Source organism: Muntiacus reevesi, chromosome 3, assembly GCF_963930625.1.
Source record: "Muntiacus reevesi chromosome 3, mMunRee1.1, whole genome shotgun sequence".
Classification (NCBI taxonomy): domain Eukaryota; kingdom Metazoa; phylum Chordata; class Mammalia; order Artiodactyla; family Cervidae; genus Muntiacus; species Muntiacus reevesi.
This window is the reverse complement of record NC_089251.1, coordinates 251,578,816-251,606,117: the sequence shown is the minus strand read 5'-3', so window position 1 is coordinate 251,606,117 and position 27,302 is coordinate 251,578,816. Positions and strand designations below refer to the sequence as shown.

The 27,302-nt window shown below is 42.9% G+C and overlaps 1 protein-coding gene and 1 long non-coding RNA gene across 23 annotated transcripts in view; one reads left to right on the top strand and one right to left on the bottom strand.

The window, feature by feature from the left end:
- Positions 1 to 27,098, top strand: part of TTN (titin) — a 273,917-nt gene extending 246,819 nt beyond the window's left edge. For all 21 annotated transcript variants that reach the window (XM_065931851.1, XM_065931850.1, XM_065931848.1 and 18 more), the window contains 29 exons: positions 3 to 1,769; positions 2,080 to 2,373; positions 3,064 to 3,351; positions 3,470 to 3,769; positions 3,865 to 5,931; positions 6,036 to 6,338; positions 6,436 to 6,741; positions 6,841 to 7,131; positions 7,227 to 7,523; positions 7,660 to 7,965; positions 8,961 to 9,266; positions 9,353 to 9,634; positions 9,859 to 10,452; positions 10,576 to 10,863; positions 10,965 to 11,264; positions 11,750 to 12,052; positions 12,614 to 12,916; positions 13,018 to 13,602; positions 13,731 to 14,036; positions 14,124 to 14,423; positions 15,069 to 15,644; positions 15,758 to 16,063; positions 16,460 to 17,053; positions 17,175 to 22,840; positions 22,974 to 23,130; positions 23,867 to 24,558; positions 24,655 to 24,808; positions 25,331 to 25,633; positions 25,772 to 27,098. In XM_065931851.1, coding sequence (XP_065787923.1) covers positions 3 to 1,769; positions 2,080 to 2,373; positions 3,064 to 3,351; positions 3,470 to 3,769; positions 3,865 to 5,931; positions 6,036 to 6,338; positions 6,436 to 6,741; positions 6,841 to 7,131; positions 7,227 to 7,523; positions 7,660 to 7,965; positions 8,961 to 9,266; positions 9,353 to 9,634; positions 9,859 to 10,452; positions 10,576 to 10,863; positions 10,965 to 11,264; positions 11,750 to 12,052; positions 12,614 to 12,916; positions 13,018 to 13,602; positions 13,731 to 14,036; positions 14,124 to 14,423; positions 15,069 to 15,644; positions 15,758 to 16,063; positions 16,460 to 17,053; positions 17,175 to 22,840; positions 22,974 to 23,130; positions 23,867 to 24,558; positions 24,655 to 24,808; positions 25,331 to 25,633; positions 25,772 to 26,070 — 18,533 coding nt within the window. In that variant the 3' untranslated portion in view covers positions 26,071 to 27,098. The remainder of the gene's footprint in view (positions 1 to 2; positions 1,770 to 2,079; positions 2,374 to 3,063; positions 3,352 to 3,469; positions 3,770 to 3,864; positions 5,932 to 6,035; positions 6,339 to 6,435; positions 6,742 to 6,840; positions 7,132 to 7,226; positions 7,524 to 7,659; positions 7,966 to 8,960; positions 9,267 to 9,352; positions 9,635 to 9,858; positions 10,453 to 10,575; positions 10,864 to 10,964; positions 11,265 to 11,749; positions 12,053 to 12,613; positions 12,917 to 13,017; positions 13,603 to 13,730; positions 14,037 to 14,123; positions 14,424 to 15,068; positions 15,645 to 15,757; positions 16,064 to 16,459; positions 17,054 to 17,174; positions 22,841 to 22,973; positions 23,131 to 23,866; positions 24,559 to 24,654; positions 24,809 to 25,330; positions 25,634 to 25,771) is intronic.
- The window catches only part of LOC136165429 (uncharacterized), an 85,698-nt gene that overhangs the window by 31,618 nt on the left and 26,778 nt on the right, over positions 1 to 27,302 (bottom strand). The window lies entirely within an intron of this gene.

Here is a 27,302-nt window from a genome sequence, read left to right as displayed (position 1 = left end):
AGAGGAACCGGCGATCGACCTAGATGTGGCTTTCAGGACCTCCATTATAGCTAAAGCTGGTGAAGATGTACACGTGTTGATTCCCTTCAAAGGCAGACCTCCACCTACTGTCACATGGAGAAAGGATGAGAAGAATCTTGGCAGTGATGCCCGATACAGCATTCAAAACACTGACTCATCTTCAGTACTCATTATTCCTCAAGTCACTCGCCATGATACAGGCAAATATATTCTCACAATAGAAAATGGCGTTGGTCAACCAAAGTCTTCAACTGTGAGTGTTAAAGTGCTTGATACACCAGCCGCCTGCCAGAAACTACAGATTAAACATGTTTCTCAAGGTACCGTCACTTTGTTCTGGGAACCTCCTCTCATTGACGGAGGATCTCCTATAATTAATTACATCATTGAGAAGAAAGATGCCACCAAGAGAACATGGTCTTCAGTGTCACACAAATGTTCTAGTACATCCTTTAAAGTAACAGATTTGTCAGAGAAAACTCCATTCTTCTTCAGAGTTTTTGCAGTAAATGAAATTGGAATTGGGGAACCCTGTGAAACCACAGAGCCTGTGAAGGCTGCCGAAGTACCAGCACCTATACGGGATCTCTCAATGAAAGATTCAACAAAGACATCTGTTACGCTGAGCTGGACCAAGCCCGACTTTGATGGTGGTAGTGTCATCACAGATTATATTGTGGAAAGGAAAGGTAAAGGTGAACACACATGGTCACATGCTGGCATAAGTAAGACATGTGAAATTGAGGTTGGCCAACTCAAGGAACTGTCAGAACTGGAATTCAGAGTGTCTGCCAGAAATGAGAAAGGACTGAGTGATGGTGTCACTATTGGGCCAATTACAGTGAAAGAACTTGTAATTCCACCTGAAGTTGACCTATCAGAAATCCCTGGGGCACAAGTCGCTGTGAGAATCGGACATAATGTGCACCTTGAATTACCTTATAAAGGAAAACCCAAGCCATCTATCAGTTGGTTGAAAGATGGCTTGCCATTGAAAGAAAGTGAACATGTTCGTTTGGGTAAAACTGAAAACAAACTTACTTTGAGTATAAAGAATGCGAAGAAGGAGTATGGAGGGAAATACACCATTATTCTCGATAACGCAGTCTGTAGAAATGCATATCCCATTACAGTCATCACACTTGGCCCGCCATCTAAGCCCAAAGGGCCCATTCGATTCGATGAAATCAAGGCTGATAGTGTCATCATGTCCTGGGATGTGCCTGATGATGATGGAGGAGGTGAAATTACCTGCTACAGCATTGAGAAGCGAGAAGCTTCACAAGCTAATTGGAAGATGGTGTGTTCCAGCGTTGCCCGGACAACTTTCAAAGTTCCTAATCTAATCAAAGATGCTGAATATCAGTTTAGAGTTAGGGCAGAAAACAAATATGGAGTCAGCCAACCACTTGTCTCAAACATCATTGTGGCCAAACACCAGTTCAGGATTCCTGGCCCCCCAGGAAAGCCAGTTACATACAATGTGACTTCTGATGGCATGTCACTCACTTGGGATGCTCCAGTTTATGATGGTGGCTCAGAAGTTACTGGATACCATGTTGAAAAGAAAGAAAGAAACAGCATCCTCTGGCAAAGAATTAATATGTCACCAATATCTGGAAGAGAATATAGAGCTACTGGATTAATGGAAGGTCTGGATTACCAGTTCCGTGTATTTGCTGAAAATTCTGCTGGCCTAAGCTCACCTAGCGACCCAAGCAAATTTACCTTAGCTGTTTCCCCAGTAGGTAAGTGACTGAAGATTATTCCAGTATATTTAATTCAGCAACTAATGTATTACTAACACTAATTTTCTTCCACATATCACCTTCTCACATATTTTCTTGACACTAGAGTTGGTCAGGTAAAGCAAGGGGGATGATTTTAAATCAGTCTAATAAAGTAATTAAAAAAAATTTTTTTAAGTTTCTGATACCAAAAAATTTCAAGTAATGGCTAAAATGAGTGTGGGGGATTTATTCATTTTTTCCCCTTCCATTGAGGATTAAGAGTTGATTAGAGAAGTAATGACACCTTTAACTTTCATATAATTTTTAGACCCACCTGGCACTCCTGACTACATTGATGTCACCCGGGAAACCATCACACTGAAATGGAACCCACCACTGCGTGATGGAGGCAGTAAGATAGTGGCCTACAGCATCGAGAAGCGGCAAGGGAGCGATCGCTGGGCCAGATGCAACTTTACTGATGTCAGCGAATGTCAGTACACAGTAACAGGACTCAGTCCTGGGGATCGATATGAGTTCAGAATAATCGCAAGAAATGCTGTTGGAACCATAAGCCCACCATCACAGTCTTCTGGTGTTATCATGACCAGAGATGAAAATGGTAAGCATTTACGACTGATTTCCAGTGTAACTAAGAACAGTTAAGTTTTTAAATATATATATATTTGGCCCCTGGTGTGTAAAATGAGAATAAAACCAATGTTTCATACAGATTACCAAAGGTTGTTTAGGTAGATGAATTAGATTTTCTACCTCTCAGATGAAGAGAAGAAAAAGATGTCATGAGCATCAACTTTTTACTGCGTCTATTATTTCATTTCCACATAAATAGCATGCAAATGGGGATGGTTTTTACCTTTGTAATTTCAGTCATTTATAATAAAGAATAAAATTCTCAAGAATAACAGTCCATTTCTATTGAAATCACAAAAATACAACACAAATTCAACAGCACAATTATCGTCTTACCTGAGTGCAACTGATGGCCTGGAACAGGAACTCGTTTGAATATGCAGCAGTATTAGGAAGTAGATGACCTACAAATATTTCATTCCTGTTTTTACAAGTGGAAATTCAAGAGTAATAATGTGACAAACATAACAAAGGAGATAACAATATGCAAATGTTTAACCTTAGAGTCTAAATTCTCAACTGTCAATCATACTTTCAAAATAGCCTTTGGTATAAGGATTACCCTTCCAGGCTTTATGATATGGTGCTAATGAAAAACATGTTTGTTTATGTCTTTATTAAAGCAAATTAATGTATATGAATTCTATTTCTTTTACAGTTGCACCAACTGTAGAGTTTGGCCCTGAGTACTTTGATGGTATCACTATTAAGTCTGGAGAGAGCCTTAGAATTAAAGCTTTGGTACAAGGACGACCAGTACCTCGAATAACCTGGTTCAAAGATGGAGTAGAAATTGAGAAGAAGATGAACATGGAAATAACCGATGTCCTTGGATCCACCAGCCTCTTTGTTAGAGATGCTACTCGGGACCATCGTGGTGTGTACAGAGTGGAAGCCAAGAATGCATCTGGCTCCACAAAAGCAGAGATTACAGTGAGAGTACAAGGTAAACTTCTAAAACACTTCTTAATCTTACAATGTACAGAACTTGGATTAAAGACAGCCCTAATTGCATTTTAATGAACAAGGAAAAAGAAACTAACTCTAGAATCTTTTTCTTATAGATACACCAGGAAAACCAGTTGGGCCAATAAGATTCACCAATATAACTGGCGAGAAGATGACCCTGTGGTGGGATGCACCACACAATGACGGGTGTGCCCCCGTATCTCACTACCTGATTGAAAAACGGGAAACCAGCAGACTTGCTTGGGCACTAATTGAGGACAATTGTGAAGCCCTCAGCTATACAGCCACTAAACTAATAACTGGCAATGAATACCAATTCCGTATTTCTGCAGTTAACAAGTTTGGTGTTAGCAGACCACTGGATTCTGACCCAGTGGTTGCTCAAATACAGTACAGTAAGTGACCATTTTTACTGAGTGGCACTATATCTGAAGGTCAATTTCCAAGCAAACACGTCTAATTGGTTTCTTTCTTTGTTTTTACCTCGCAGCTATTCCTGATGCCCCCGGCACTCCAGAACCTAGTAATGTAACAGGCAATAGCATTACTCTAACATGGGCCAGGCCAGAATCAGACGGAGGCAGTGAAATTCAACAGTACATCCTTGAAAGGAGAGAAAAGAAAAGCACACGATGGGTGAAAGTGATCAGCAAACGACCCATCTGTGAGACAAGATTCAAAGTCACAGGTCTGACAGAGGGCAACGAGTATGAATTCCACGTCATGGCTGAAAATGCTGCCGGGGTAGGACCTGCAAGCGGCGTCTCACGACTGATCAAATGCAGAGAGCCCGTCAACCCACCAGGTGCACCTGCCGTGGTCAAAGTCACAGACACATCAAAGACAACTGTGAGCTTAGAATGGTCTAAGCCAGTGTTCGACGGGGGATTGGAGATAATTGGGTATATTATTGAAATGTGCAAAGCTGACTTGGGAGACTGGCACAAGGTGAATGCAGAAGCATGTGTGAAAACGAGATATACGGTCACCGATCTGCAGGCAGGTGAAGAATACAAATTCCGGGTTAGTGCTGTCAATGCTGCTGGAAAAGGAGACAGCTGTGAAGTGACTGGCACCATTAAAGCAGTTGACCGATTATCAGCTCCTGAGCTAGACATCGATGCCAACTTCAAGCAGACTCATGTTGTGAGAGCTGGGGCCAGCATTCGCCTCTTCATTGCCTATCAGGGTAGACCAACTCCGACAGCTGTTTGGAGCAAACCTGACTCTAACCTTAGCATTCGGGCTGACATCCATACGACAGATTCCTTCAGCACCCTCACCGTGGAAAAGTGCAACAGAGCCGACGCAGGGAAATATACCCTTACTGTAGAAAACAACAGTGGTAGTAAGTCAATCACATTCACCGTAAAGGTGCTAGACTCTCCAGGCCCACCCGGCCCGATTACCTTCAAGGATGTGACCCGGGGCTCTGCTACATTGATGTGGGATGCCCCTCTCCTTGATGGAGGTGCCCGAATTCATCACTATGTGGTAGAGAAACGAGAAGCCAGTCGCCGTAGCTGGCAGGTGGTCAGTGAAAAATGCATTCGTCAGATCCTCAGGGTCAGTGACCTGCTAGAAGGTGTTCCATACTATTTCCGTGTTTCTGCAGAAAATGAATATGGTGTTGGTGAACCCTATGAAATGCCAGAACCAATGGTAGCCACTGAACAACCTGCTCCACCTAGGAGACTTGATATCGTTGACACAAGCAAGTCCTCTGTAGTCTTAGCTTGGCTTAAACCTGACCATGATGGAGGCAGCCGAATCACTGGCTACCTGCTCGAAATGAGACAAAAGGGATCTGACTTCTGGGTTGAAGCTGGTCACACCAAACAGATGACTTTCACAGTGGAGCGCCTTGTTGAGAACACTGAATATGAATTCCGCGTGAAGGCCAAGAATGATGCTGGCTACAGTGAGCCCAGGGAAGCCTTCTCTTCTGTCATCATCAAGGAGCCTCAAATTGAGCCCACTGCTGACCTCACTGGAATTACCAATCAGCTCATAACTTGCAAAGCAGGAAGCACATTTACCATTGATGTGCCAATCAGTGGTCGTCCCGCCCCCAAGGTAACATGGAAACTAGAAGAAATGAGACTTAAGGAGACAGATCGAGTGAGCATCACGACAACAAAAGACAGAACCACCTTGTCTGTAAAGGACAGCATGAGAGGTGACTCTGGAAGGTACTTCCTGACCCTGGAAAACACAGCTGGTGTTAAAACATTTACCATCACAGTTGTGGTCATCGGAAGGCCAGGTCCAGTAACCGGCCCCATCGAAGTCTCATCTATCTCAGCTGAATCATGTGTCCTGTCATGGGCTGAACCTCAAGACAATGGAGGCACCGATATTACCAATTACATTGTTGAAAAGCGGGAATCGGGTACAACAGCTTGGCAGCTTGTCAATTCCAGTGTCAAGCGCACTCAGATTAAAGTCACTCATCTCACAAAATACATGGAATATTCTTTCCGTGTCAGTTCAGAGAACAGATTCGGTGTCAGCAAGCCTGTAGAATCAGCACCAATCGTGGCTGAGCATCCATTTGGTAAGAAAATTAAGATCATATTGCCAAGTCTCTTATTATTAAATATTTCCCCTGAATGTTATTTAATTCCGTATTTATATTTTGATACCTTTGTTTATATTTAGTCCCACCAAGTGCACCTACCAGACCTGAGGTCTACTATGTGTCTGCAAATGCCATGTCTATTCGCTGGGAAGAGCCCTACCATGACGGAGGCAGTAAAGTCATCGGCTACTGGGTTGAGAAGAAGGAACGTAACACCATTCTTTGGGTGAAAGAAAACAAAGTGCCATGCTTAGAGTGCAACTACAAAGTGACCGGTTTGGTAGAAGGACTGGAATATCAGTTCAGAACATATGCACTCAATGCCGCAGGCGTTAGCAAAGCCAGCGAAGCTTCAAGACCTGTGATGGCTCAAAACCCAGTGGGTAGGTATCAGAATTTAAGGGTGCATTTGTTTATCATCATCATCGGTACTTGCAGAATTCAGAGTTTTATTTAACCTCACTTTTGCCTCCCTTCCAGATGCACCAGGAAGACCAGAGGTAACAGATGTCACCCGATCGACAGTGTCACTGATCTGGTCTGCCCCGGTGTATGATGGCGGCAGCAAGGTCGTGGGCTACATCATAGAGCGTAAGCCAGTCAGTGAAGTTGGAGACGGTCGCTGGCTCAAGTGCAACTATACCATCGTATCTGACAATTTCTTCACCGTTACTGCTCTCAGTGAAGGAGACACTTACGAATTCCGTGTGTTGGCCAAGAATGCAGCAGGCGTAATTAGCAAAGGATCAGAATCCACAGGCCCCGTCACTTGCCGAGATGAATACGGTAAAAAAAAAACATAATAATCCATGTTCTCCTTTTAAATTATCACTATTTCTGTGACGACAGACTATCATATATTCATTCACATCTTGTCTACGACAGCTCCACCCAAAGCCGAACTGGATGCCAGATTACAGGGTGATCTGGTCACCATCAGAGCAGGCTCGGATCTTGTTCTTGATGCTGCAGTTGGTGGCAAACCTGAACCCAAGATTATCTGGACCAAAGGGGACAAAGAACTAGATATGTGTGAAAAAATCTCTCTGCAGTACACTGGTAAACGAGCAACTGCCGTGATCAAGTTCTGTGACAGAAGTGACAGTGGAAAATACACTTTAACAGTGAAGAATGCCAGTGGGACAAAGGCTGTGTCCGTCCTGGTCAAAGTTCTTGGTAAGAGGGTCAAATGATTTTTGATTTCCATAGCTTTCTCAAATATGTGCAGAAAGAAGGACTTTCCTCATTGCTCATTCCTATATCTGTTTTAGATTCCCCGGGTCCATGTGGAAAGCTCACCGTCAGCAGAGTAACCGAGGAGAAGTGCACTTTAGCCTGGAGCCTTCCTCAGGAAGATGGAGGAGCAGAAATCACTCACTACATCGTGGAAAGACGCGAGACAAGCAGGCTCAACTGGGTGATTGTGGAAGGCGAATGCCCCACCCTATCCTGTGTGGTTACCAGACTCATCAAGAACAACGAATACATATTCCGAGTGCGGGCAGTAAACAAATACGGCCCTGGGGTGCCTGTTGAATCAGAGCCCATTGTTGCCAGAAACTCCTTCAGTGAGTATTAACACTTAACTCGCCAGTAGAAGTATAATGGGATCAGGGGATGGGGTGGGCAGGGGGCAGTCAGTCATAGAAATAGTGACTTTGTGCAATTCTGATCAACATTTTATTCTCATAAAAATATAAACAGCTATTCCATCACAACCCGGCATACCTGAAGAAGTTGGGGCTGGCAAAGAGCATATTATCATTCAGTGGACGAAACCTGAATCTGACGGTGGCAACGAGATCAGCAACTACTTGGTAGATAAACGTGAGAAGAAGAGCCTGCGCTGGACACGTGTGAACAAAGACCACGTGGTGTACGATACCAGGCTGAAGGTGACTGGCCTGATGGAAGGTTGTGATTACCAGTTCCGGGTGACCGCAGTAAATGCTGCTGGTAACAGCGAACCCAGCGAAGCTTCCAACTTTATCTCCTGCAGAGAACCATCATGTGAGTTCCAAGACTCATTCATACTCCTAATGCCCATCAAAATCATATTACAAAGAATTGTCTAATATGCAGTTTCCAAGAACTTGTAGAATTTATGACTGGCCTAGAAAGGCATATGCTTATTAGAAGGACTTTATAGCCTAAGACAGAAAATATTTCAACAAGTACTTCTGTTAATAAGTTAGCAGTTACATTGCTGGAAATTGTTGCAGTATTTTCCAATCTGTGAAAAAAAAAATCTTTTTTTCCTTACTGCCAATATGAAAGGGATGTCTTTTGAAAATCTTCCTAAAGATGGAGGAAATTTTGTTGTAATGATAATAGCTACTGAAGAGGCAAAAAAAGGACAATGTCTCCTTTAAGAGGCTTAGCAGAACAGAAAGTTTCTACTATCTTAATAAGTACCTAACAAAATAATTGTCACAAGAGCCTCAAAAATAAGTGGCAAATCCTTGTACAAAGTTTAAGCCTAAGAACTAAAAGGAATAAATTACTGGGATTGACTCCGGAGAAGAAATTTATTCCTGTACTTACTAGAACTGTAGAGGTGATAAGAATATTGACCTTGTTGAAAGCTGAGCGACTTCCCCAGTGGTCCAGTGGTTGAAATTCTGGGCTTCCACTGCAGGGGGCACAGGTTCAATCCCTGGTTGGGAAACTAAGTTCCTATAAGCTACTGGGCACAGCCAAAGAGAGAAAAAAAAAAAGTTCCTGAGAATGGGTATTGTAAGCAATGAACTTAGCAGGACACAGTGTACCTGGCCATGGTGGCCAGGGAGAAACATCTGCCTTCCTAAAGAAGTTTTTAACTCTTAAAATAATAAAAATAGTCACTCCAGAACACAGGGTGCCATCTTGTAATATCAGAAGACCTTAGTTACAAAGAGCATCTCAGTGAGTGTAGACAAAGAACAGCAATGCCCCAGTAAATCTTACAAGTCAAAAAATACAGATCTCAAAGCTTCCTTATTTGTATAATACCCTTCTTTCCACAGATACCCCTGGACCACCTTCTGCTCCACGAGTTGTGGATACCACCAAACATAGCATCAGTTTAGCCTGGACCAAGCCCATGTATGACGGTGGCACTGACATCATAGGATACGTTCTTGAAATGCAAGAGAAGGACACTGATCAGTGGTACCGAGTGCATACCAACGCCACAATAAGAAACAACGAATTCACTGTGACAGACCTTAAAATGGGCCAGAAATACTCCTTCAGGGTTGCTGCTGTGAACGTGAAGGGCATGAGCGAATACAGCGAGTCAACTGCAGAAATTGAGCCTGTGGAAAGACTGGGTATTTATAATTCAAGGTTTTAGGTGAATTATTTTTCTCATCACACTTGTTCATAAATTAATTAAGCTTTGACATTTACTTTCCAGAAATACCGGATCTGGAGCTTGCAGATGATTTAAAGAAGACCGTGACCATCAGAGCTGGGGCCTCACTACGGCTGATGGTGTCTGTATCTGGAAGACCACCACCCGTCATCACATGGAGCAAAAAGGGCATTGACCTTGCAAGTCGGGCAATCATCGACACCACTGAGAGTTACTCTTTGCTTATTGTGGACAAAGTTAACCGGTACGATGCTGGAAAATACACCATTGAAGCCGAAAACCAATCTGGCAAGAAATCAGCAACTGTCCTTGTTAAAGTATACGGTAAGTGTTGGTCTTAATACTGTGCTATGAGTAGATTCTTAATGACTACACTGTGAGTAGATTCTTTATAAACATACACCTTGACCTCTGATTGATCACCTCTCTAGAAAGGAACTAGGTTAAATATATTTTCCTAACCCCTCCCCCCCAAAATCTATCAATTACTCTGTCAAATAAGAAGTATGGATCCTTCATTCTCTCTGTTTTTTGGTTTTTTTTTTTAGATACTCCTGGTCCCTGTCCTTCAGTGAAAGTTAAGGAGGTATCAAGAGATTCTGTGACCATCACTTGGGAAGTTCCCACAATTGATGGTGGAGCACCTGTCAACAATTATATTATTGAAAAGCGTGAAGCTGCTATGAGAGCATTCAAAACAGTAACTACCAAATGCAGCAAGACACTCTACAGGATTTCAGGACTTATAGAAGGAACCATGTACTATTTCAGGGTGTTGCCAGAAAATATTTATGGCATTGGAGAACCTTGTGAAACCTCTGATGCAGTTCTGGTCTCAGAAGTGCCTTTGGTGCCTACGAAGCTAGAAGTGGTCGATGTCACCAAATCCACTGTTACCCTTGCCTGGGAGAAACCACTATATGATGGTGGGAGCCGTCTCACTGGCTATGTTCTCGAGGCCTGCAAAGCTGGCACTGAGAGATGGATGAAGGTTGTCACCTTAAAACCCACAGTCCTAGAGCACACTATTATTTCCTTAAATGAAGGTGAACAGTACTTATTTAGAGTAAGGGCGCAAAACGAGAAAGGTGTGTCAGAACCAAGAGAGATCGTCACAGCCGTCACTGTACAAGACCTCAGAGGTATGTACCAAAACACCAAGATAACAGTAATAGTAAAGCAAAATGAAGGAAACATTCAGAATTCATGACGTACTGTCATTAGAGATTATACTTAAGAATAAATGCCTACTTTCTTTCTCATAGTGTTGCCAACAATTGATCTTTCTACAATGCCTCAAAAGACCATCCATGTCCCAGCTGGCAGACCGGTAGAGCTGGTGATACCAATTGCTGGTCGCCCACCTCCTGCTGCTTCCTGGTTCTTTGCTGGTTCTAAACTAAGAGAATCAGAGCGTGTCACGGTTGAAACTCATGCTAAGGTAGCTAAATTAACCATCCGGGAAACCACTATCAAAGATACTGGAGACTACGTACTTGAACTGAAGAATGTAACCGGAACTACATCAGAGACCATTAAAGTCATCATTCTCGGTAGGGACATGGGAAAAGGCACAAGCAAGTTTTTGATGCTCAGTCACCCAATTTTGATTTGAAGTGAAAATTAATATCTGGAATCTCCTTTTCTTTTGTAGACAAGCCTGGTCCACCATCTGGGCCTATCAAGGTTGATGAAATTGATGCTACTTCAGTGACCATTTCCTGGGAACCACCCGAATTGGATGGTGGTGCTCCATTGAGTGGCTATGTGGTAGAACAACGTGATGCCCACCGCCCTGGATGGTTGCCTGTGTCTGAGTCCGTGACCAGATCAACATTTAAGTTTACCAGGCTCATTGAAGGAAACGAGTATGTGTTCCGAGTAGCTGCAACAAACCGCTTTGGGATTGGCTCCTACTTGCAGTCTGAAGTCATAGAATGTCGCAGCAGCATCAGTAAGTCCTGGGCCCTTCTGCCATTCTCCTCACCTCTAAATGTTAACAAGAAGGAATTTGTTTTTAATATGCCCTTATGGAAGTAAAAAGAGGTCCAAAATTAATCCCAGGGTCTTTCTAAGGTTTCTGTATCTCCTTTTCTTGGAGGGGTTTTCAACATGGTTAAGGCTTTTGTTTTGTTTTTGTTTTTTTATGAAAGAAATAGAGGAAGTAGTTAGGAAAGGATGGGTAGAAGGAGAGGAGGGAGGGAGGGAAGACTGGTTGTTACAGTGAAAAAAAATCCAGAACACATGTTTAATAAATGTTTATGAAATTGAAGAAAATGAGGAACAGCAAGAAAGGGACAAAAATGAAAGCACTAGAAAAATAGTCATAGGAGTCTTGCATACCTTTTAAAAATGGTATATACGAGATACACTTACACAATGTATGAGTCTTTAATTTATTCATGGTGCCATGTTGTTTTTACCTCCATCTTGCTGCAGACATTCCTGGACCTCCAGAAACATTACAGATATTTGATGTCTCCCGTGAGGGCATGACACTTACTTGGTACCCACCAGAAGATGATGGTGGCTCCCAAGTGACTGGATACATCGTGGAACGCAAAGAAGTGAGAGCAGATCGATGGGTCCGTGTAAATAAAGTACCAGTGACAATGACACGATACCGTTCCACTGGCCTTATTGAAGGCTTAGAATATGAACACCGTGTCACAGCCATTAATGTGAGAGGAACTGGAAAACCAAGCCGTCCTTCCAAACCCACCGTTGCCATGGATCCCATTGGTAAATACCTTTTGTATAAAAGTTTATTGAGATATAATTTAATATAGTAACGTTCACCTTCCTGAAATATAGAATTCTGTGAGTTTGGGGAAATGTATGACTGTATAACCACCACCACAATCAAAATATAGCATATTTCCATCAACCCAAAAAGTTCATTTGTGTCCTTTGTCGTCAATCCTCTCCCCACTCCCAACCCCTAGCAGCATTGGGAAAGTAGCTTTTTATATTCTTCTCCTTCTTTAAAAATGGAACTCATGATATACGCCCTATATCAGAGTTAAAATTTTTAAGCAAGTTAGTATTTCTCAAAGCAGTTTAGAAACTGATGTTAAATGTAAGATGTTAGTGATCATAAACAAAGCACATATAAGACAAAGGAAAAAGCAAGAATTTTAAGTAGTTTTAACTGATAAAATGAATTAAATATTTACAAAACGAAAAACATTCTAATGTTATATTCCATGTCTCCACAACTCACTGAAATCACTAGGTTTTTAGCATCTGATTTTCAACTTTGCAGAAACTTTTAACAAGTATGTTATTATTCTTATTTTCCAGCTCCTCCAGGAAAGCCACAAAACCCAAGAGTTACTGACACAACAAGGACATCAGTCTCCCTGGCCTGGAGCGTACCAGAAGATGAAGGAGGATCTAAAGTCACAGGCTACTTGATTGAAATGCAGAAAGTCGATCAACATGAATGGACCAAATGCAACACCACCCCAACCAAAATTCGGGAGTATACTCTCACACATCTACCTCAGGGTGCTGAATATAGATTCCGTGTCCTAGCCTGTAACGCTGGTGGACCTGGGGAGCCTGCTGAGGTACCAGGAACAGTCAAAGTCACAGAGATGCTTGGTAAGAGATGGGATCACTTACTTTCTGCTATATTTGCCTTTAGACTTACTTCCTACGCCTGTGTCCCAAAATGCTAATCGTAACCTTACCTTTCTCCCCAGAATATCCTGACTATGAACTTGATGAAAGATACCAGGAAGGTATCTTAGTAAGACAAGGTGGAGTCATCAGACTTACCATACCAATCAAAGGAAAACCATTCCCAATATGTAAATGGACCAAGGAAGGCCAAGACGTTAGTAAGCGTGCCATGATTGCAACCTCTGAAACTCACACTGAGCTTGTAATCAAAGAAGCAGACAGGGATGACTCCGGCACGTATGACCTGGTTCTGGAAAACAAATGTGGCAAGAAGGCTGTCTACATCAAGGTCAGGGTGATAGGAAGTCCCAACACTCCAGAAGGGCCACTTGAATATGATGACATACAAGCTCGCTCCGTGAGGGTCAGCTGGAGACCCCCAGCCGATGACGGTGGTGCTGACATCTTGGGGTACATCCTGGAGAGACGAGAAGTGCCTAAATCTGCCTGGTACACCATTGACTCCAGAGTCCGAGGTACATCTCTGGTGGTAAAAGGCCTCAAAGAAAATGTGGAATACCATTTCCGTGTTTCAGCAGAAAACCAGTTTGGAATAAGCAAACCCTTGAAATCAGAGGAACCCGTCATACCAAAAACGCCACTGAGTAAGTGCTCTTCCAACCACAACACTGTAAACTTCCTCTCAGTACTCTTTTGTTTCAAAATGAAAAGCACCAGCTTACAAGAGTTGGAATGGTACCCTAACATGTGTGTTTTCCACTTACATTCCTAGACCCTCCCGAGCCTCCAAGCAATCCTCCAGAAATACTCGATGTGACGAAGAGTTCCGTCAGCCTGTCCTGGTCCCGGCCCAAAGATGATGGTGGCTCTCGGGTCACGGGCTACTACATTGAACGCAAGGAGACCTCAACTGACAAGTGGGTCCGACACAACAAGACTCAGATCACCACCACAATGTACACTGTCACCGGGCTGGTTCCTGATGCCGAGTATCAATTCCGAATCATTGCGCAGAACGACGTTGGCCTAAGCGAGACCAGCCCTGCATCTGAACCAGTAGTCTGCAAAGATCCATTTGGTAAGGAAAGAATTTCCAAGGGGCTAGAGTCAGAGAGTCAAGCTATCTTTGCTCTCTTTCCTTTACAACTGTTTTTAAAACTTTCAGATAAGCCAAGCCAACCTGGAGAACTCGAGATTCTTTCAATATCCAAAGACAGTGTAACTCTGCAGTGGGAGAAACCTGAATGTGATGGTGGCAAAGAAATCCTCGGATACTGGGTTGAATACAGACAATCTGGAGACAGTGCCTGGAAGAAGAGCAGTAAGGACCGCATCAAAGACAGGCAGTTCACAATAGGAGGTTTGCTGGAAGCTACAGAGTATGAATTCAGGGTTTTCGCTGAGAACGAGACGGGGCTGAGCAGACCTCGCAGAACCGCTATGTCTGTAAAGACCAAACTAACGTGTAAGTAGCCGTTAGTTCTCTGCTTTCATTTACAAACTAAGCAACATGTAAAGGTTAATTCTTCCTCTATACTAAGCAGGTCTCCAGAAAGCTTTATCAGAGAGCAAGTGTTTGGAAAGAAAGAACTAAGTTTGGCATATGTGCATGAAGGGAACAGTTGATACGTTCTAGAGGAAATCATTCTAAGCAGAAAGCCTCAGCAGTAAACTGTCAGATGCACTGAACTGAGCACATTCCTAGAGCAATTTCTCCCATGAATATAATGGATTTTAATACTCCATTATATTCTGACGAGGTGTCAACAGATGTACCCCCTCTTCGGTGAACCTAAGTTAAGGGCAAAGATACAAGGATTTTTAAAGAACTCACATTTCCCCCAAACCCCATACATAGTTAATGCCTCCCAATCATAAAAAAGTCACTCTACATAATAATATGATATCCTCATTGAATCTCTACTTTCCAGATGCTCCTCCAATCACTGTGAAGACTTAAGAATTAGACTCATGTAAATCATGGTGTAAATCATGGTGTCGAATAAGAGTATCAATCAGTATGATGAATTCATTCCTGATATACAAGGACAGTGGATTACAGACCCAGCAGTGATAATAATGAACTAATATTATCTTTCATACCCTTTAGCTGGAGAAGCCCCAGGAGTACGCAAAGAAATGAAGGATGTTACCACTAAACTGGGCGAAGCTGCTCAACTCTCATGCCAGATTGTCGGAAGGCCTCTGCCTGACATTAAGTGGTTCCGATTTGGTAAGGAGCTCATACAAAGCCGCAAGTACAAAATGTCTTCAGATGGACGCACACATACTCTAACAGTAATGACGGAGGAACAGGAAGATGAAGGTGTTTATACCTGCGTAGCTACCAACGAGGTTGGAGAAGTAGAATCCAGCAGTAAGCTTCTCCTGCAAGCAACACCACAGTTCCATCCTGGTTACCCACTGAAAGAGAAGTATTATGGTGCTGTGGGTTCAACACTTCGACTTCATGTCATGTACATTGGCCGGCCAGTACCTGCCATCACTTGGTTCCGTGGCCAGAAACTTTTGCAAAACTCAGAAAACATTACTATAGAAAACACAGAGCACTATACTCATCTTGTCATGAAGAATGTCCAGCGTAAGACTCATGCTGGGAAATACAAAGTTCAGCTCAGCAATGTCCTTGGAACAGTCGATGCCATGCTTGATGTGGAAATACAAGGTATTTTATTTTCCTTTTCAGTGGTTTTCTTCTTTTTTTAAAAAAAAAAAAAAAAAAAAAGGTCTTGGGAGGTACACTATAGAGACCACTGCAATTGTATTTTCCCCCAACAGATAAACCAGACAAACCTACAGGACCAATTGTGATTGAAGCTCTGTTGAAGAACTCTGTGGTGATCAGCTGGAAACCACCTGCAGATGATGGAGGCTCCTGGATCACCAATTATGTGGTGGAGAAATGTGAGGCCAAGGAAGGGGCTGAATGGCAATTGGTGTCTTCAGCCATCTCAGTGACAACCTGTAGAATTGTGAACCTCACAGAAAATGCTGGGTATTACTTCCGAGTTTCGGCTCAGAACACGTTTGGCATCAGTGAACCTCTAGAAGTCTCCTCAGTTGTGATCATTAAGAGTCCATTTGGTGAGTACAACCTGTACAGACAGTCTTCCTATAGCAAAATTCCATCTGTATGTAGAACTTTTTTTTTTTAACAGAAATGATTTTTGAAAGGAGACAGCAAAGATTCAGCTAAAGTACAAGTGTCTTTTACGTCACTTGAATTTTGCTGATCTAAAAGGGCACATGTATACCCTATCCCCTTCTTCTTTAAAAAGGAACTTTCTGTTTTGATAAGTTTCTCAGCATAAAATAACCAATTTCATTTTTCTGGATTAGTGATCATGAATAGAACTTTGGGTTCATGACATTTTATTTAAAAAAAAAATAAGCTCTTCATAAAGCTTATTATTTCACTTCATTATTTCAGCTTATTCATTTCACCTGATGAGTCAAATGCTTTTTCTTTGTTTTAAACAGAAAAGCCAGGTGCCCCTGGCAAACCAACTATTACTGCTGTCACAAAAGATTCTTGTGTTGTGGCCTGGAAGCCACCTGCCAGTGATGGAGGTGCAAAGATTAGAAATTACTACCTTGAGAAGCGTGAGAAGAAGCAGAACAAGTGGATTGCTGTGACAACAGATGAAATTCGAGAAACTGTCTTTTCAGTGCAAAACCTTATTGAAGGTCTTGAATATGAGTTCCGTGTGAAATGTGAAAACCTAGGTGGGGAGAGCGAATGGAGTGAAATATCAGAACCTGTCACTCCCAAATCTGATGTCCCAATTCAGGCACCACACTTTAAAGAGGAACTGAGAAATCTAAATGTCAGATATCAGAGCAATGCTACTTTGGTCTGCAAAGTGACTGGTCATCCGAAACCAATTGTGAAATGGTACAGACAAGGCAAAGAAATCATCGCAGATGGATTAAAGTACAGGATTCAAGAGTTTAAGGGTGGCTACCACCAGCTTATCATTGCAAGTGTCACAGATGATGATGCCACTGTTTACCAAGTCAGAGCTACCAACCAAGGAGGGTCTGTGTCTGGCACTGCCTCCTTGGAAGTAGAAGGTAAAAACACATCAGTAGACATCATTTTGGTGCAAGATTACATATTATTAATGGGGGGGGCACTCTTAAATAGTTTTGGATGTTGCTAAATTATATTCTTCCTTCTTTTGTTCTGATACAGTTCCAGCCAAGATACACTTGCCTAAAAATCTTGAAGGCATGGGAGCAGTCCACGCTCTCCGAGGTGAGGTAATCAGCATCAAGATCCCATTCAGTGGCAAACCAGATCCAGTGATCACCTGGCAGAAAGGACAAGATCTCATCGACAACAATGGCCACTACCAAGTTATTGTCACAAGATCTTTCACGTCACTTGTTTTCCCCAATGGAGTGGAGAGAAAAGATGCTGGTTTCTATGTGGTCTGTGCTAAAAACAGATTTGGAATTGATCAGAAGACAGTTGAACTGGATGTGGCTGATGTTCCCGACCCACCCAGAGGAGTCAAAGTTAGTGACGTGTCCCGAGATTCTGTGAACTTAACGTGGACTGAGCCAGCTTCTGATGGTGGCAGCAAAGTCACCAACTACATTGTTGAAAAGTGTGCAACCACCGCAGAAAGATGGATCCGGGTAGGACAGGCCCGAGAAACACGTTATACCGTGATCAACTTATTTGGAAAAACAAGTTACCAGTTCCGTATAATAGCAGAGAATAAATTTGGCCTCAGCAAACCTTCTGAGCCTTCAGAACCAACAGTAACCAAAGAAGATAAGACCAGGGCTATGAACTATGATGAAGAGGTAGACGAAACCAGGGAAGTTTCCATGACCAAAGCATCTCACTCTTCAACCAAGGAGCTTTATGAGAAATATATGATTGCTGAAGATCTTGGGCGTGGTCAGTTTGGAATTGTCCACCGTTGTGTTGAAACATCCTCAAAGAAGACATACATGGCCAAATTTGTGAAAGTTAAAGGGACTGATCAAGTTTTGGTAAAGAAAGAAATTTCCATTCTAAATATAGCTAGGCACCGAAACATGTTATACCTCCATGAATCATTTGAAAGCATGGAAGAAATAGTTATGATCTTTGAGTTCATATCAGGACTTGACATATTTGAGCGCATTAACACAAGTGCTTTTGAACTTAATGAGAGAGAAATCGTAAGCTATGTTCGCCAGGTGTGTGAAGCACTTGAGTTCCTACACAGTCATAATATTGGACACTTTGACATTAGACCAGACAACATCATTTACCAAACAAGGAGGAGCTCCATCATTAAAATCATAGAATTTGGTCAAGCCCGTCAGCTGAAGCCAGGGGACAACTTTAGGCTTCAGTTCACTGCCCCTGAATACTATGCACCTGAGGTCCACCAGCATGATGTTGTCAGCACAGCCACAGACATGTGGTCTCTTGGAACACTGGTGTACGTGCTATTGAGCGGTACCAATCCATTCCTGGCTGAAACTAACCAGCAGATCATTGAGAACATCATGAATGCTGAATACACCTTTGATGAAGAAGCATTCCAAGAGATCAGCCTTGAAGCCATGGACTTTGTTGACCGGCTATTAGTGAAAGAGAGAAAATCTCGCATGACAGCATCTGAGGCCCTTCAGCATCCATGGCTGAAGCAGAAGATAGAAAGAGTCAGTACTAAAGTGATCAGGACATTGAAACACCGACGTTACTACCACACCCTAGTCAAGAAAGACCTCAACATGGTTGTGTCTGCAGCCCGGATCTCCTGTGGTGGTGCTATTCGATCTCAGAAGGGAGTGAGCATTGCTAAAGTTAAGGTGGCATCCATTGAAATTGGCCCTGTTTCTGGGCAGATAATGCATGCAGTTGGAGAAGAAGGAGGCTATGTCAAATATGTATGCAGAATTGAAAATTACGATCAGTCGACCCAGGTGACTTGGTACTTTGGTGTTAGACAGCTGGAGAACAGTGAGAAATATGAAATCACCTATGAAGATGGAGTGGCCACCATGTATGTCAAAGACATCACCAAATTTGATGATGGTACCTACAGATGCAAAGTAGTCAATGACTATGGTGAAGACAGTTCTTATGCAGAGCTCTTTGTTAAAGGTGTGAGAGAAGTTTACGACTATTATTGCCGTAGAACTGTGAAGAAACTTAAGCGCAGAACAGATACCATGAGACTCCTGGAAAGACCACCTGAATTCACCCTGCCTCTCTATAACAAGACAGCTTATGTGGGTGAAAATGTCCGGTTTGGTGTAACCATAACTGTCCACCCCGAGCCTCGAGTAACGTGGTACAAATCGGGTCAGAAAATCAAACCAGGTGATGATGACAGGAAGTACATATTTGAGTCAGACAAAGGTCTTTACCAATTAACAATCAACAGCGTAACTACGGATGACGACGCTGAATATACCGTTGTGGCAAGGAACAAATACGGTGAGGACAGCTGCAAAGCAAAGCTGACTGTAACCCCACACCCACCTCCATCAGATACGACCCTCAGACCCATGTTCAAACGGCTACTGGCAAACGCAGAATGCCAAGAAGGCCAAAGTGTCTGCTTTGAGATCAGAGTGTCTGGCATCCCCCCACCAACGTTAAAATGGGAGAAAGATGGTCGGCCGCTGTCCCTTGGTCCTAACATTGAAATTATCCATGAAGGCTTGGATTATTATGCTCTTCACATCAGGGACACTTTGCCCGAAGACACCGGTTTTTACAGGGTCACAGCCACAAATACGGCTGGATCCACCAGCTGCCAGGCCCACCTACAAGTGGAACGCCTGAGGTATGTCAAACAGGAATTCAAGACAAAAGAGGAGCATGAACGACATGTTCAGAGGCGGATTGACAAGACTCTGAGAATGGCTGAAATCCTCTCTGGCACTGAGGCGGTGCCGCTGACGCAGGTCGCCCAGGAGGCGCTGAGAGAAGCTGCCATCCTCTACAAGCCCGCCGTCAGCACCAAGACCGTGAAAGGGGAATACCGACTTGAGACGGAAGAAAAGAAGGAGGAGAGGAAACTCCGCATGCCTTATGAAGTACCGGAGCCACGCAAGTACAAACAGACCGCCGTAGAAGAAGACCAACACATTAAGCAGTTCGTGCCCATGTCTGACATGAAGTGGTATAAGAAGATACGGGATCAATTTGAAATGCCTGGGAAGATCGACAGAGTGGTACAGAAGAGGCCCAAGCGCATCCGCCTTTCAAGATGGGAGCAGTTCTACGTGATGCCTCTCCCGCGCATCACTGATCAATACAGGCCTAAGTGGCGGATTCCCAAACTGTCCCAAGATGACCTTGAAATGGTGAGACCAGCCCGCCGGCGCACACCTTCTCCCGATTACTACTACTATTACAGACCCAGGAGACGTTCTCTCGGTGACATCTCCGATGAAGAATTACTCCTGCCCATTGATGACTACCTGGCGATGAAAAGGACAGAGGAAGAGAGACTGCGTCTTGAAGAAGAGCTGGAGCTGGGCTTTTCGGCCTCACCCCCGAGCCGGAGCCCTCCCCGGTTTGAGCTTTCGAGTCTGCGTTATTCTTCCCCACAAGCTCACATCAAGGTGGAGGAAGCAAGAAGAGACTTCAGATACTCAACCTATCACATCCCAACCAGGGAAGAGACCAGCACGAGCTACGCAGAGCTGCGGGAGCGGCACGCCCGCGCCTCGCACAGGCAGGCCCATCAGCGGCAGAGGATCATGGCCGAGAGGGAGGACCATGAGCTGCTGCGGCCCGTCAGCACCACCCAGCGCCTCTCGGAATACAGGAGCGAGCTGGACCACCTGGCGCAGGAGGCGAAGTCTAGAAAGAAATCAAGACGCCAGAGAGAAGTGACGGAGATAACCGAAATCGAGGAAGAATATGAGATCTCCAAACACGCGCAGAGAGAGACGTCCTCCTCGGTGTCCAGGCTGCTGAGACGCCGGCGCTCACTGTCTCCCACCTACATCGAGTTGATGAGGCCGGTATCCGAGCTGATCCGGCCGCGGCCACGGCCTGCTGAGGAATACGAAGATGAAGAAGAGGAAGATGATGTAGAAAGAAGGTCTCCTACCCCAGAGAGGACTCGTCCACGTTCCCCCAGCCCTGTGTCTAGTGAGCGATCACTGTCAAGATTTGAGAGGTCGGCAAGATTTGATATCTTTTCCAGGTATGAGTCCATGAAAGCCGCTCTAAAGACTCAGAAGACATCAGAAAGGAAGTATGAGGTTTTGAGTCAGCAGCCTTTTACACTGGACCACGCGCCTCGAATCACACTGAGGATGCGTTCCCACCGGGTTCCCTGCGGCCAAAATACACGTTTTATCTTAAACGTTCAGTCAAAGCCAACTGCTGAGGTCAAATGGTACCACAATGGTGTAGAACTCCAAGAGAGCAGTAAGATTCATTACACCAACACCAGTGGGGTCCTGACCCTAGAAATTCTGGACTGTCATATTGATGACAGTGGAACATACCGTGCTGTGTGCACCAACTACAAAGGTGAGGCTTCCGACTACGCGACCCTGGACGTCACAGGAGGGGATTACACTACCTATGCTTCTCAGCGCAGAGACGAACAGGTTCCCCGATCTGTCTTCCCTGAGCTGACAAGAACAGAGGCATATGCAGTTTCATCCTTTAAGAAAACATCTGAGATGGAAGCTTCCTCTTCCGTCAGGGAAATGAAATCATTGATGACGGAGACCCGGGAAAGTCTCTCCTCCTATGAACACCATGCGTCTGCAGAAATGAAAAGTGCTGCAATCGAAGAAAAGTCGCTGGAAGAAAAATCCACACACAGAAAGATCAAGACGACTTTGGCAGCAAGAATTCTCACAAAGCCAAGGTCCATAACTGTCTATGAAGGTGAGTCTGCAAGGTTCTCTTGCGATACAGATGGTGAGCCGGTACCAACTGTGACTTGGCTGCGTGGGGGACAAGTCGTAAGCACTTCTGCCCGCCACCACGTGACCACCTCAAAGTACAAGTCAACTTTTGAGATCTCTTCAGTCCAGGCTTCAGATGAGGGCAACTACAGCGTGGTGGTAGAGAACAGCGAAGGGAGGCAAGAGGCGCAGTTTACTCTGACCGTTCAGAAGGCCAGGGTTACTGAAAAGGCTGTGACATCACCACCGAGAGTCAAATCCCCGGAGCCTCGGGTAAAATCCCCAGAAGGAGCCAAGTCTCCAAAACGAGTGAAATCCCCAGAACCAGTGACTCCTCACCCCAAAGCGGTACCGCCCACAGAGACACCCACACCAACAGAGAAGGTTCAGCAGTTGCCAGTCGCTGCCCCACCTAAGATAATTCAGTCCTTGAAGGCAGAAGCTTCTAAAGACATAGCCAAGCTGGCCTGTGTGGTTGAAAGTAGTGCATTATGTGCAAAAGAGGTCACGTGGTACAAAGACGGCAGGAAACTGAAGGAAGACGGGCATTTCCAGTTTCATTATTCTGCAGATGGCACCTATGAGCTCAAAATCCTCAACCTCACCGAATCTGATCGTGGAGAATACGTTTGTGAGGTTTCTGGTGAAGGTGGAACTTCCAAAACTAACTTCCAATTTGTGGGACAAGCCTTTAAGAGTATCCATGAGCAGGTGGCAAGCCTATCAGAAACCAAAAAAGCAGCTCAGAAAACTGCTGAGTCAACAGAAACCAAGAAAGCGGCTCCAAAAACTGCTGAACCAACAGAAACCAAGAAAACTGAACCCAAAGCTCCGGCGCCAGTTTCCACAAAACCAGTAATTGTTACTGGTCTGCAGGATACCACTGTTTCTTCAGATGGTGTTGCTAAATTTGCAGTTAAAGCTACTGGAGAACCCCAGCCAACTGTCATTTGGACAAAGGATGGAAAGGTAACTGCTTTAAATGACCTTATTTTCTAAAAAAAAAAACAAAAAAAACTAACCCTCTTCCCTTTTTCCCAACTCCCAAAGAAAGTTTAAAAGCAAATCACTTTTTAAAATTCAAATCACTTGCATTCCACAGGCTATAACACAAGGAGGTAAATACAAACTCTCTGAAGACAAAGGAGCATTCTTCCTAGAAATTCATAAGACTGATACTTCTGACAGTGGACTTTATACTTGTACAATAACAAACTCAGCTGGATCTGTGTCCTCTAGCTGCAAATTAACAATAAAAGGTAAGTTGGGTTTTATTCTTACCAACAATTGTCAGAAAACTATATTAAGGAGACATTTCTAAACATGCTTGGTTACACACACACACACACAAAGTATCAATATAAAAACTGTTTTACCAAGTTACAGAATACCATCTGTACACAAATGTACAAATACACATATTTGAAGTTAGGATATAATTTATATTTATTAAGTGCATAATTGTATGTAGTGTTTTATATATAAGAGTCCCAGATATTATGTAAGATTCCTGCTCCCTGTAATGTTTAAGAATGAATAGTCAGGTGAATATACCAAATAGTACTTCTTCCCTAAAACTTCGCTCTTGCTAATTTTCCAAAGCAGTGGAGAGTTAATGAAAGAGCTGTATCAGTTTTCCCAATTAAAATGAGTTTGCCTTCATCTGAATATTCTAAAACATAATTGTTTTAATTAATCAAAATCTCCTAAAATCCATCCATCTCCTAGATCCTTGAACTATTCCTTTCAAAACTTTCTTCCCCCTAAGCCACAGAATTCATTCTTCAATTTAGTTTAGTTTAAATAATCATTACACTGATCTTGAAAGTCATGCATGACAACTTTCTAAGATTGGGGCTGAGAAAGAATCAAGTATTACCTACACTGCATGCATAAGTCAGTATTTTTTCTTTGTGTATTACTTGCAGAATCCACAAGACAAAAGGGTAGGACCTCTTTTCCATTCAGTTTGCTTTACGGAACTTTCTTTTTCAGTTGTAAAAGACACTGAGATACAGAAAGTATCTGCACAAAAGACCTCCGAAATTACGTCCCAGAAGAAAGCATCTGTCCAAGAGGAAATTTCCAAGAAAGCCCTCATTTCTGAAGAAATCAAGACGTCAGAGGTAAAATCTCATGAAAAGCTAGCTCTCAAGGAAGAAGCTTCAACAGTTCTGATTTCTGAAAAAGTCAAGAAATCAGAAGCCACCTCCCTGGAAAAATCTGTTGTCCATGAGGAAATCACCAAAACATCACAGGCATCGGAAGAAATCCGAACTCATGCTGAGATCAAAGCATTTTCTACTCAGATGAGTATAACTGATGGTCAGAAAGTGACTTTGAAAGCCAACATTGCTGGTGCCACTGATGTGAAATGGGTACTGAATGGCGTGGAGCTCAGCAATTCTGATGAGTATAGGTACGGCATCTCGGGCAGCGACCAGACCCTGACCATCAAGCAGGCTGGTCACAAAGATGAAGGGATCCTCACTTGCATCGGCAAAACCAGCCAAGGCATCGTTAAGTGTCAGTATGATCTGACCCTAAGCAAAGAACTCTCAGATGCTCCAGCCTTCATCTCACAGCCCAGATCTCAAAATGTTAATGAAGGACAAAACGTTCTCTTCTCTTGTGAAATCAGTGGTGAGCCATCGCCTGAAATCGAATGGTTTAAAAACAACCTGCCAGTAAGTTTAATTATGAACGTTATTTACTGAAGAGAACTTTCAATACTTTACTCCTGAAGAGCTCAAGGAAACACTTTTTTTTTCTCTTCTTTTTAGATTTCTATTTCTTCAAATATCAGTGTAAGTCGCTCCAGAAATGTATATTCTCTTGAAATCCGAAACGCATCAGTAAGTGACAGTGGGAAGTATACAATTAAGGCCAAAAATTTCCGTGGCCAGTGTTCAGCTACTGCTTCCTTAACAGTCCTTCGTAAGTATATCTTTACCACTTTCCTCACTTGCTTAAGGTCATTGTATGGTTTTGTTTTTTGTTTTTGTCTTTCTGAGCACAGCAAACTCTCAGGAACCTCCTTAAATGCCATGTGTAACAGACATAGGCTTCCTGTGTGAACTCAGTCTTAAGTCAGTGTTTCTTTACAGCTAGATAGAAATATGGATAAGTTAACTTTCAAAGCAAAGCTACCAGCTGTCCTGTTACATGTATTTTCAGAATGCACAATATAAAAATTATTTTCTATATGACTGACCATTTTTTTTCCTAGTGATTCTAGCACCTGCATGAAATGTAACAATAGAAATATAAGGATTCGTTTCTGGGAGACACTGGGCTAACTCTTGACAACTGTATGTATGTATTTGCTTATGCTTTCACAGCAAATTGTTTGGGTTATGTTTCTATGTGTGCGTGTCTAAGTTTCTGCAAGTCGATGTCAGATGTCACAAATTAACCAGATGTCATTGATGTTCACTGTGTATCTGCTATGCTCCACAGCTCTAGTTGAAGAACCTCCCAGAGAGGTAGTATTGAGGACAAGTGGTGACGCGAGCTTGCAAGGAAGCTTCTCGGCTCAGTCAGTCCAAATGTCTGCCTCTAAGCAGGAGGCCTCCTTCAGCAGTTTCAGCAGCAGCAGTGCTAGCAGCATGACTGAAATGAAATTTGCAAGCATGTCTGCCCAAAGCATGTCCTCCATGCAAGAGTCCTTTGTAGGAATGAGTTCCAGCAGTTTTATGGGAAAATCTAGTATGACACAACTGGAAAGTTCAACTAGTAGAATGCTTAAAGCAGGCTTAAGAGGTGAGCAATCAAATTATTGGTAGCGGTAGACAAGCCTAGTAGCATGGTAGAATCTTTAGCACACACAATTCAGTAGAATGCAAGTTGTTATTTTTTTTTCCAGTGATTCTAAAAGTTTGTTGTTGTTGTTCCATAAAGGAATTCCACCTAAAATTGAAGCTCTTCCCTCTGACATCAGCATTGATGAAGGAAAAGTTTTAACAGTAGCCTGCGCTTTTACTGGTGAGCCTACCCCGGAAATATCATGGTCTCGTGGTGGAAGAACCATTCACGATCAAGAACAGCAGGGGCGATTCCATATTGAAAACACAGATGACCTGACGACTCTGATCATCATGGACGTACGGAAACAAGATGGTGGACTTTATACCCTGAGTTTAGGGAATGAATTTGGATCTGACTCTGCTACTGTGAATATAAATATTCGATCCATTTAAGAGAGCCTGTGCTCTCACACTCAGACTCATTCTTAACCTTTCCCAAATGATTCACATGGACTAATCTTTCTATCTTTCTGATCTGTAAATACTTTTAAAAAAAAGAGTAGTTTTGTATCAACCTAAATGAGTCGAAGTTCAAAAATAATACATTTCAATCTTTTCATAATTGTTGACCTAAGAAGATTACACATTTTCTAGTGACATGTACATACTGTATATAGCCGAATTAACGGTTATAAAGTTTTGTACCATTTATTTTATGACATTTTACACTGTAACTATTGAAACTAACGGTTGGCAGGAGAAAGTTTCTTATGGAACGAATACCCTGCTCAACACTTAATCAATCTTTGTGCCTCAACATAATGTTGATGTCTAAGTATGCCTCAGTGGGTCGAGGAATTCCCCACTGAAGATGTCCTATCCACCAAAACAATGCTGTGCACATCACCTGATACGCGCACCGATACTTATGGAATCAGGAATGTAAGGCATTGGTGATGTTTGCATTTACCCTCCTGTAAGCAGCACTTTAACGTCTTACATTTTCTCTGATGATGTCACACTCAAAATTATCATGACTTAAACACTACCAGAGCAAAGTGTAACGGCCAACACTTTGTTCGCTCATTTCACACTGTCTCTGACCATAGAGAGTGCCTGGGTAGCTTGGAAAAGTAACATCACCTGGCCATCCCCTCAGTTAACCAAGTTATTCATGCGTTCCTACGCCAGAGCAGTGTCAACTCTTGGAGGTTCAGGGGTGCAGCCAACGCCTTCGTGTGGTAGTTCTAAATTTAAATTAAACCAGAAACTGGGGCAACTAAGCAATGAGCCACAGCAAAAAATAAAGAACAAAATAAAGCTGTCGTTAAATTTAAAAACAACAAAATATTACTAACTGCCCAAAATATCAATTTGATGTAGTTCTTTTCATGCAAGTTTAAATTCAATTGTTAGTTATAATTGTTGGACCTCCTTGAGATAGTAACAACAAAATAAAGCAAGCTATCTGCACCTCAAAATGTGTGACTGGTTGTTTTCTGTAAAATTCTGCAGTTGGGGAGGTATGTGCCTTTGAAAATCACAGAAATGATCATAGAGAAGAAAAAGCAACTCAAGTTCTCAATAGCAAATATTTAAATTATCATGTTGAATGTACTCAACAATATTTCAAAAGCACAGATATGATTCTCATGGATAAATTTATCCCCAGAAGTTAACAAAAA